This window comes from Antedon bifida, chromosome 7 (genome assembly GCF_963402885.1).
Source record: "Antedon bifida chromosome 7, ecAntBifi1.1, whole genome shotgun sequence".
Taxonomy (NCBI): domain Eukaryota; kingdom Metazoa; phylum Echinodermata; class Crinoidea; order Comatulida; family Antedonidae; genus Antedon; species Antedon bifida.
The window spans coordinates 23,296,158-23,307,939 of NC_136232.1; the positions used below are offsets into that span (position 1 = coordinate 23,296,158).

General features: G+C 34.2%; 1 protein-coding gene across 1 annotated transcript; it reads right to left on the bottom strand.

Moving 5' to 3' along the window:
* Window positions 1–1,953: 1,953 nt before the first annotated feature.
* Window positions 1,954–11,699, bottom strand: LOC144848766 (uncharacterized). The gene is made up of 10 exons (XM_078705679.1): window positions 11,583–11,699; window positions 10,999–11,105; window positions 10,014–10,120; window positions 6,013–6,114; window positions 5,647–5,754; window positions 5,016–5,074; window positions 4,525–4,710; window positions 4,197–4,285; window positions 3,399–3,900; window positions 1,954–2,763 (listed from the first exon to the last, which is right to left on the bottom strand). Exons 1-10 carry the CDS (start codon window positions 11,652–11,654, stop codon window positions 2,263–2,265), a joined length of 1,833 nt encoding a protein of 610 aa, XP_078561805.1. The 5' UTR covers window positions 11,655–11,699; the 3' UTR covers window positions 1,954–2,262.
* Between the last annotated feature and the right edge of the window lie 83 nt (window positions 11,700–11,782).

Consider the following 11,782-nt stretch of genomic DNA (forward strand, 5'->3'; position numbering starts at 1 on the left):
TACTTTGTTAAATGGCCATGTAGACTCGCAGTGCTGACGTCACAAAGACTCTTGATAGATTATTGTTAAAAATAACCAGTTAATGTTACATACAGAGGCATAAAGTATGTCATAAACGATATGTGGTTCAATGTATACAGCTATCTGAGTGTTGTACCAATGCACTTCCCTCGCGCACCCTCTCCCCCCTTTTCACCTGTTTATATTGATGTATAGATCGTTCGGAAGGGTACGTTAATACTCATGGGGGGGGGGGGGGGGGGGTAACACGCTGTAAAATCTGTGGCAATTGGGAGCGGGATTGTGCGTGTGTCGGAATGTGTCCAATGATGCGTGACCCCATACCCACGGTATGCCTCTGACAGATTTACCTACAGAAAGATAGACAAACATAATTGTATAATGTTCTTTGTTAAATTTACATTGAATAGAGTTGCGTTCACACGGAGTCCAGAGTGTTTTGATGGTTTCGAACCGGGTGTTTTGATGGGTTCGAACCGGGTGTTCTGATGATTTCGAACCGGGTGTTCGGATGGACTCGAACCGGGTGTTTGGATGGATTCGAACCGGGTTTTCGGATGGATTCGAACCGGGTGTTCGAATGTCCGGTGAACGAAGAAACTCCGGGCAATGTTAAGCTCTGTCTGCATTATCAAACTTTATGTGTTGTTATGTCAGAACAATTTTCTACTAGCTAACCCTATACACAGATTTAATCAGATCTCTGTCTACACTATCAAACTGTATGCGTTGTACCCATATATGGACACGATGACATCATATCACTACCATATTCAGACACATCACACTTTTTTTTGTCAAACTAGTTTGATAGTGTAGATAGAGCTTTTCGTTTCGATCAAAACGTATTTGTACGAAATACGGAATCCGTTAATGTGAACAGTTCAAATCTAATTTTACCGTTATTTTATCTGGACATCGGACCGGATTCCGGTATCAGTCACTTACAGAAGGCACGTTTTAATAGATTTACGCACTATTGTTTTTGACAGGAAAGCGTATAGGAACGTCTAATCAACCCTGTGAGAAATGGACATTCAACCTAAACTGTATATTATACGTTAGTGTCATTAAAATAGGTTTCCTGAAATTCAAACTTAAAATTAGATAAAATTAGAAAAACATTAACAACATTGATTGTTTATTATAACATTTGCACTCTCTCTCTCCCCAGGGACAATTTATAAATCCTTTAAGGTTTATTTGCGACTGTATCATGCGGTGTTTTGAGATGTACGTTGTTGGGTGCATGCAGCGTGATTTATATTCAGTATGTAAAGTATTTAGTGCTCAATTTAACTTGGAACTAAAGATTTGTATTACATCTACTATTGACTGGCACACAGCAGGCATAAGCTTTGTTCACACTAGAGACGCTTCCGTTGCGATCGTGGTACCACTAAACTAAAGCTAGGTCCCCACTAAAGCGTGGTTTCCACTAGAACGTAACGCAGCGACGTTTCGACGCAAATTGTTGTATTGCGTAATCACAAGTGGGAACCGACGACGCAATAGTGCTGCAAAAATCGCAGGTTTGATTTCACGCTGGCGGGGGCAAACACAATGATTAGAAGGGCCTTTGCTTACGTTGCGTAGATTGCGTCGCAACGACGTAGACGCAACGTAAGCGAGTTGACCAATGATAAGCAGCACTTCAAATAAACCATCGCTTGTGATTGACTGAATCACTTACGTTGCGCTTACGTGTTGTGATGCGTCTGTAGTGGGAAGACACCTTAAGTAATTTGACCAATCACGACACGACGGGTCGCTTGTGATTGGTCAACTCACTTGCGTATTTAGTACCACGTTCGCAACGAATGATGATCAGTTACTTCTTGCATAATAATAGTCTACATTTACAGAATAATTTATCAAATGTTAATTTCATGTTTCAAAACAATTCCAATAAATGACACTATCCCAACAAAATAAATTCAAACAGTTTTTATTTGTAAGATCAATAATTTTGATGAAGAATATGAAATAGTAAGTTTGATAACCAATAATGAAAAAAAATAAAGAAAATAAATTAAATATATGTGTTCTCAAATACGACCAATCTGAGGCTTATGGAATTCCTGTCACATGTCTCTTATACTTCTCTTATTTTGTAATCCGTGTCACTGAACTATTTGTTTATTATACTGTGTAATTAATTTTAAAGAAAAATGTAGGCTTTTTGGATGGTACATTTAAGATCAATGAAAATGAAAGAGTCGTGTCCAAAAAAAAATACATTCAGGTTTCCTTTGCCTTACTTGTACTCTCTTTCACAATGTCTTTCTTTTTTTCATCTTTGCCACGATCCTCTCTCCCTCTATCCTCTTTGCCACGATCCTCCCTCCCTCTGTCGTCTCTTCCACGCCCTTTGTAAGCATCTCGCGCCGGTTTATCTTCCCATTGTCTTTTCTTATCGTCTTCTCTTTTGAAATCTCTCCTACCACTGAAACGACCGGTTGATTTATTATTATTTCTGTTCCTATCGCCTCTGTCATCTTTTCCTCGGTCCCAGCTCTTATCAGATTTCACTTTGCTATCTACAGTGCGTGGTTTCTCCTCCGGTTTTACACGCTGTTTAAGGTCTTTGGGCTTTTCTTCTGTCGGACTTTCGGATTTTGGTTTTGTTTTTTCGGGCGATACAGACTTAGATGTAGTAGTGTCTGAATCAACACTCGAGGGTGTGGAGGATTTCATAGTTGACCTTTGACCTGGCCGATAAATTTGCATCGCTGGCCGATCCTGTGGGAAATATAATATTCATAGCATTAAAAAATAATAATTTTCTGAAGATATAGAAATTTGTATACTAATTTGTATGTTCCAATTAATTTGTAATTGAATCTCATTGGCCTTATTCTCTTTTTTTTTGTTTTTTCGTTTCGTGGCTTTAGCCAGTTATATTCCCAGAGGACATAAGCATTAAGAAGCTGTTACCACACACAAAGCTTTACTTTACTACAGTTGATAGAAATGAGAATTTGTAAACTCTACTAATTTATAGGTACATGCTCGACGACCCATCTGGGAAAAGAGAGTCTATGAGATTTATGCAACTGACAGATACTGACAGGTAGTATAGTCTGTCTGTTGTAGGCAGCTGACAGAAATGAGAATTTGTAAACTTGACTAATTTATGGGTACAGTACTATAGTTTAGTTTATGATTATATTTTTTTCAGACTATATTTACATTACACAAAATGTTTACTACTGATTGTTAAACAAAAATAATTGATAATAAATCATTATTTCTTTAGAAAGAACAATAATATAAATAAGATATCACGTCAAGCGGCGTTTTTTTGGAAGAAATATATCTTGTTTTAGTTAATTTTGCTTTTGCTACCCTGTCTGTTACTAAAGGAAATTGTTTACCTTATTCCTGATTCTTGGCCCTTTACCTCGTTCTTCAACAGCTTTCTTTGAAGCAGCACTATCTCCCTTCTCTTTTTCAATACTCTTCTCCGTAGCTGATGACTCAGCTACCTTTTGTTTCCCTTCATCTTTCTTGTCCTTATTTTCAACATCATCATATATCTTCTCCTTACTATTTGTTGATGATGGAGTCCTCCTATCCCTTTTATCATCATACCTTTTCGATGCATCTCTCGATGAAACCGATTCTTTACTTTTACTTGAACTGGGCCTGCTATCTGATTTATAATCTTTTTCTCGATATTTATTCCTGATGGATTCTGGTGTTTTTGTACTTCCTCCACCAGGTTTTCCTGCTGTTTCATTTCTTCCTTTATCTCTCCCTACATCTTTCCCTCTGGATCTTTCCCTATCTTTATCGGAATACCTTGAACTTCTGGGTCTCTCATAATCTTTGTCCTTACTTATATCGTCTTTCCCTTCTCCCTTTAGGTTAGTTGTTCTAACAAAAAAACAAACAATTTTTATTTTCTTACAAAAAACTGTCTGTGGTGATTAATTACATTTTCATTTCTTAATAATAAAAAATAAACTTGTTTGTTTACAAATTATAGCTTGGTGGTTGGGATGCTTGGCTACTGATGCCAGGGTACTGGGTTCAAATCCAGTCAGATGCCAGGATTTCTCCACACAACTTTAACTCCCCTGTTTTTGTAAATCATATTGTGTTCATCCTGTATATTATGTCACTGTCAATTTTGACAGTGACTTTTGGAAAATATCTTCTATACCATTTACCTTGAATCTTCTCTTCTTGTACGATCTCTGGAATCTGACTTTAACTTGGTCCGGCTTTCATCTTTTGACACGGTATCACTTTTAAGAATCTTTGTTTTAAAAAAAGAAAATCTATAATCACTGTCTCATTCTGTATAGAAGCTATTTAAACATAAACACGACGCTGATGTCATTGTCAATAAAGATGATTGTAATGATAATGATCATGTTGATGATTATAATGACAAGAATGATTATACAGTTATTATGATTGATAGTAATAATTATTAGTTTTTAAGTCAGGGTTTAAATATGCTAAATGAAACTATAATTACAAAGTTTCTTTTACCTTCACTGATGCTTCATCTTTTTGCTCTGCTTCTCTTTCCTTCTCCCTTCTTTTTTCCCTTTCTTCTCTTTCTTTAATTTTCTTTTTCCTCTCTTCTTCTCTCCTCTTCCTCCTCTCCTCATCCCTTCTTTTCTGTCGTTCCTGTTCTTTTCTTTTTCTTTCTTCCTTCGCATCTTCTCTTGCTTTCTGTAAGATACAACAATTTTTGAAAATACTGAAATTTCTTAAAATTGAGTATAAAATAAGTTTCACGACAGGATTGTCGGATTATAGATACTTTTTTGGACACAGAAGGCTGCCATACAGCCATACTGACACAGTTTAAACAAAAATAAATTCTTAAAAAAGAAACACCCTAGAAACTCTCCCAAATTTTGTTAAAGATCCGGTATAAAATCAGACTTTTTAGGTCAGCTGAAGGCAGTCCAGTTTTGGCATAGTTGACTCCCAAGATAAATGGCCTTGGAATTTACTAGTGAAACAAAACTTACAATTCTTTCAGCACGTTTATTTTTTAGGTAGTCTAATAATGGTGTAGTCATCTCAGTTGCTAAAATATAAATAAACATAATAAAAATAATTGTATACATAATAATAAAGGTTTCTAATACTCCAAACAAGAGGGTGCTACATAATCAAGGTTTCTACTACTCCAAACAATAGAGGGCGCTGCATGATTTTTGTTAAATATAGAGTTCTGCGGTGTGACGTCACAACAATAGATGGTGCTGCATGGTTGCTAGCCAACCAAAAAATGCGTTCAACGCTACTATGTTGATAAACTGTATAGATCTGTATTTCTATCAAATTATGTATCTTAGCTTGATTTTTTTAAATTTAAACTGTAGTTGAAGAATAAATAGATTATTAAAAACAAATATTTAGTGATCTTTTGAAATTTTATTAATTTGTTTTTATTGAAAAGTTTTAAAATGACTACTTCAATAAGCCTATTCCAAACCATTTGTGACCTTGGAGTCACTCAGGCAGGTTGAACGCATTTTTTGGTTGGCTAGCCACGCAGCGCCACCTACCGTCGTGATGTCAGCCCTGCAGAACTCTATAGAAAAATAAATATTTTCTACTTCACCCAACAATAGAGGGTGCTATATAAATATTTACCTTTCTTATCCAGATTTTTCTGTTCAATCTCTTCAAGGTAGCTCTCAGCGCTTGGAAGTGGTTCCACTGGCACTTCTAAGGACTCCAGAAATTTGATGTAATCATCATCTAAATAACACAAACATAGCACCATAGCGATAATAATAAAACTAGAGGATGATCTAGGCAAGGACGAAGTAAAAAGATGGAGGATACAGGATGTCCACTTTAAAAATATTCAGAGAATTCATTAGCTGTGTATGCTAAACATCCTCAAATGCAAAAGAATTCTACCAGAGAATTAGTTCATTCTTTTGAAGAATTAGATATATCAGTTTAAAGGTCACGGTCACACTTGGTTAATTTATCTAAAAGTTGAACTCTGACCTTCTTCAATGGTTCCAGACCTTGTGTCTACCTTCCGACTGGTTGTTTTCTTCGGCACCTTGCTGTATGGAGCAAACTCAACAACAGCAAGGAATTCCCTCCCTGCAATAGACCAAATAATTTAATATCAATTATAAAAGAAAGTTATTAGAAAGTGTTACCATCCTTTTATTTATTTTTTTATTTATTCGATATATAAAAAAAACCCACAACAATCCCAGCGAGAAAACCTGTGATTTACAATACACAACAATGACGATTATATATAAATTTAAAAAGTTATTATAATTATTATCAATATTCGTTAAGATTAACAATTATTTATTTATATACAAATTTCAGTCAGCCATCTTTTGAATCTTATTTCACTGCAAGCGCTCTGATCTTAATAATAATAATAATATCCTGGATTTATATAGCGCCTAATGTTGTGAAACCTCTATGCGCTGAACATTATTACCCCAGTCATTTTTTGGATCAAATACCTATGGAAACATACTCCCATACTGCAGCTAGTAATCAGCGCAAAGTTGTGTCTTGATCTAACCGGGTACCCATTTATACACTGGGTGGAGAGAGGCAAATCTATTTTTTTGCATCATGTACATTATATATAATATTAATTGTTCAACTGTATAATGATTGATAGTGTAACTTCGAATCTACCTAACTTTAATCCGTTAACTCACAACCTTGATAATTTTGATGAGCAGTCAGCAGATTTAATCGATCAATTAAACTCGAGATCAACTACTCTTGATAACTGCTCATATTATGATTGTGACAAGTTTAATTCAACCTTCACAAATTATTCCAATACTAGCCTTTCCCTTTTTCATCTGAACATTAGAAGTATTAAAACTAAAGTAGACCCACTCATACGTCTGTTAGACAATTTAAGCATTGATTTCTCAATAGTAGGTCTCTCAGAGACATGGCTACATGATAACTCGCCAACTCCCTCCTTACATAATTATACTTTTTTCTCTAAAAATAGGTCAACTAGAATTGGTGGTGGTGTTGCTTTATTTGTTCATAATGATATAAATGTTAAAATCAGACATGACATCTTGCTTCCTCTGCCTTATGAATCTCTATTCATTGAACTTAGTAACCATAACAAAAAATCTACTGTTGTCGGTATAATATACCGTCCACCTGGAAGTTGTATTGACCATTTTTCTGAATCACTAGACAGTGTTCTAAGTAAAATTGATTCTGAAAATAAGAAGTGTCACATTATGGGGGATATAAATATTGATCTAATTAAATATCATAATCATCACAGCACTGGAAATTATCTTGATCTACTTCTTTCACATTCTTTTTATCCCACTATATCGAAACCTACCAGAATAACAACAACTGCCTCTCTAATTGATCACTTTTATACCAACCAAACTCATTCTAATATTTCCTCCGGTGTTCTTATTACAGATATTTCTGACCATCTTCCCATTTTTCAACTTATTCATGATGACCAATGCCATTATAACAAGCCTACTGATAGACAGTCTCCCCGCATACAGGATGTTAATGCCTTTTGTAATGACATCATAAACGAAGATTGGTCTGAAATTTATAACGCCACACCTAATCTCGCTTTTGACACATTTTTATTAAAATTCTATAATATACATGATAAACATACCACCTATAAATCTGTACCCAAAACTAAAATGTCTAAACAACCATGGATGTCGCCTGGTCTTAGAAAATGTAGTAAAAAAAAGCAAAAATTATACAAAAAATTTATTTTATCACAAGATCCTAATCGCAAACTAACATACACAAAATATAACAATATGTTTAATAAGCTTTGCCGCACTGCAAAAAAGAATTATTTTTCTTTACAATTTGACACGGTCAAAGGCAATCTTAAAAAAACCTGGTCCATTATTAATTCTGTTTTATCCCCTAATAAGTCAAGTCGAAACTATCCCAAACAACTTACAATAAATGACAATACCATTACATCTGAAATAGATATTTGTAATCAATTTAATAAATATTTTTCTCAAATTGGCACTTCACTTAAAAATTCAATGCCAGATTCCTTAATTAATCCAAAATCATATCTTCCTGATCCCCTTCTCCATTCTTTCTTTATAAATCCTGTAACTGAACATGAAGTGATGATAATTATAAATGGTCTTGATCCAAAGAAAGGAGGTGGCGATGATAGAGTTACACCATACGTTATTAAATTGATTTCTCCATTCATTATTAATCACCTTACGTTCTGTATTAATTCATCTTTTTCTTCAGGTAGTTTTCCCAATTATTTAAAGTTAGCAAAAGTTATTCCAATTTTTAAGAAAGGTAGACAAGATATAGTTTCAAATTACAGACCCATTTCACTACTTAGTACCTTTTCCAAAATCATTGAAAAATTAATGTACTCCCGTCTCTATGAGTTCCTGGATTGCAATAACGTACTCTTTGCTCATCAATATGGTTTTCGTAAATCTCATTCCACTTCACATGCAATCCTTGATCTCATAAATAATGTAACAAACTCCTTTGAAAAAAGACAATTTTTGTTATCTGTCTTTGTCGACTTATCCAAGGCCTTCGATATTATAGATCACCATATACTTATTAATAAACTTAACAATTATGGAATCAGGGGTATTACCTTAAACTGGTTTCGTAGTTACTTAAGTATGAGGAAGCAATATGTCTCGTTTGGTAATTGTATATCACCAGAGGAGGAGATGACATGTGGGGTGCCACAAGGATCGGTCCTTGGCCCTCTCCTTTTTTTAATTTACGTAAATGACTTATCCAGAGTCAGTGACACCCTCCATGTCATCTCCTTTGCTGATGACACTACACTATTTTTTTCTCATTCTGATTTAAAAGTTTTATTTTCTATAGTTAATAATGAATTGTCAAAATATAATGACTGGTTCATCTCAAATAAACTCCTTATAAACTCCATGAAAACCAATTACATTCTTTTTCATACACAACGTCAATCGTTAGACCTTACTGATTACAATATATTTATTAATGGAGATAACATTAAACAAACGTCAGAGACTATGTTCCTTGGTGTTTTAATCCAGGAAAACTTGAGATGGACCAGTCATCAGAATCATATTGCAAATAAAATTTCTAAAACAATTGGGATTATAAATAATCTTAAGCACACTTTTCCCCGGCGTATCCTTCTTTCATTATATAATTCTTTAATTTTACCTCATCTTTATTATTGTAACATTATTTGGGCTGCTGACTATCCATCACATCTCGATAAACTTAATAAGCTGATTAAGCGTGCTATTAGAAATATTACTTTTACATCTCGCATTACTCCATCTGAACCTTTATTTTATGAACTTAAGTTACTGAAGTTAGGTGATATACATAAATTGCAAAGTGCCTCTTTTGTCTTTCAATATTTTTCTAACAATCTTCCTTCTCCCATGATGAATTTATTTAACACTGCTGATTTCAACCATGGTCATAATTTAAGAAGTACTGTTCATAAGTTTCAGTTAACTATTCCTTTTGTAAGATTAACTAGTTCTTCCCACTTTATTTATGTTTCTGGCCCTTTAATTTGGAATCAATTAGATACTAGTATTGTTAACTCTTCCTCTCTCCCAACTTTTCGTAAAAAACTTAAAAGTAATTTGTTATCATTGTACTCAAACTAGACCTTCAAACTGTTTTTGTCATGACTTTTTTATTTTATTTAATAATTATATACAAATGTATTTTTTTCTTTTGTTTATGGGTCTTGCGTGACAAGTATTCTCTTCTTGCAAGATCCTCTATTAATGGTATTTTTTGTATTTTCTCATTATAAATTATCATTCTTTTTTATTGTATTGTTATACCATTGATAGAAACTAATAAATGTTGAATAAGTAAAGTATCTTGCCTTAGTCAGGTGGCTTAACAACAAAAAATGAGGAAATCTTGAGTGGTATGCGTACTATATAAATACATATTATTATAATTTTTTTATTTCAAAATGACATTATACCAACCATTTGTATCCAGAAACACACTTCCATCCCACTTCTCGCTAAATGTCAAAATATCCTCCTGATTGCTAAAGTTTATGTATGCTCTGCTAAATGAATAAGGCGCTAAGCTGTGATAAAAAATAAATACATTTTTATAATTGTTAAAATAAATATTCATAATTGCTAAAGTCAATATCATTTATAAAATCCTATATTCAAACTTAATCTGCATATAGTGGAGCTGTTGTAGCTTGGTGGTTAATATGCTTGCCTTCCAATTGCAAAGTCCAGGGTTCAAATCTGACCTAGTGTCAGGTTTGTAAAATTACGCTTTAAACTTCACTCTCTAAGCATGATAAATTAATTTTAAAAGTTTGTATTGGTGAATTGCTCGCTGCTGGGTGTGTATGAAGAAAAAACATATATTTTGTTATTGTACAATGTGTAAAACTATCAAACTTTATGTGACAAAAAAAATGCGATGATGTCATATCACTACCATATTTTGGCATATCACTACCATATTTGGGCACATCACACTTTCTGTAACTGACAATAATGCACTTGTCAATTGTATGGCCCACAATACAACACCCGAGAGAGGTGGGTCATTTGTTTGATGTTCATCATACCCTATGAATACCATGACTTACCTTTAGGTGACCATGACATATCCATTTTGACGCACTGTGACCATGTTGTTTATGATATTTTGGGTGGTAAAGTGACGAACATTGACACACCATTGTTCATTGATGTGACGTACCATCTAGGTTTTTTGACGCACCATTGCGTCAGTAATTATTTGTAAATGACGCACCCATGACGCACCTTTCCCGGGGGTCGTATAGTGGGTCATACAATTGACAAATGCATAAAGAAGGAACAACTGGCATGCATCATGCCACAAGATTCAGCACATGTTGGTAAAGCAGTGCCAACCATGAGCACTTCAGGAATAGACCCACAGCTTAACATCTCATCCAAAAGATGAGGCAATAATTACCTTCTGACAGCTTTTACAAAACAGAAGTAATCATTCTGAGGCAATGGTGAAATTTGTTCAATAAATGCTTCCTCAGTAAGTGTTGGTGGTAATCGTCTGATCACAACCTGAATATATAAAAAAAAAAAAATACTATAACGCACTGTTTTCAAACACTTTGTGCCCAAGTGCATTTAACCTGCACAAAAATGGAAGAAATTTATTTTTAGTGCATGTTTGGCATGTTAAAGTGGTTATCAGCAAGGTCAATGTTATAATCATGTTTATTGTTATTGTTAATTTAAAAAAAAATTTTAAAACGACTTTTTAATAACCGGTCAGTCCCCTCCTGATGATGGCGCTACGTCATAAGTATGCTATTTTTGTTCTTTACACTGTTTGACTATGGCCTCTAGGGCTAGCTTATTAGCTAGGGCCTAGGCTGGTAAGTAAGGTAGGCTAGTAGTAACTACGAATACTCGTAACTACTACACTACTCTAGGCTAGGGCCTAATAGGCCTACTACTAGCCTTAGTTAGGCCTATTATGCTATGAAGGCCTAGGCCTAGCCTAATGCCATACCATTTTAAAAAATAAAAACTAACTTTTGTCAGCGGACCATCTTTCACTTTTTTTCTTTCTTTTAATTTTTCATCTTCTCTTCTTTCTTTAGTCATTTTTTTTCACGTCGACTTCTTTACTTCTTTTTCTGTTTTCTAAACAAGGGGGTCAAAGTGCAAGTATAAAACAATATTATGATATGATGGATGGATGCATAAACTTCAAAATGAAAAAAAAATAAATA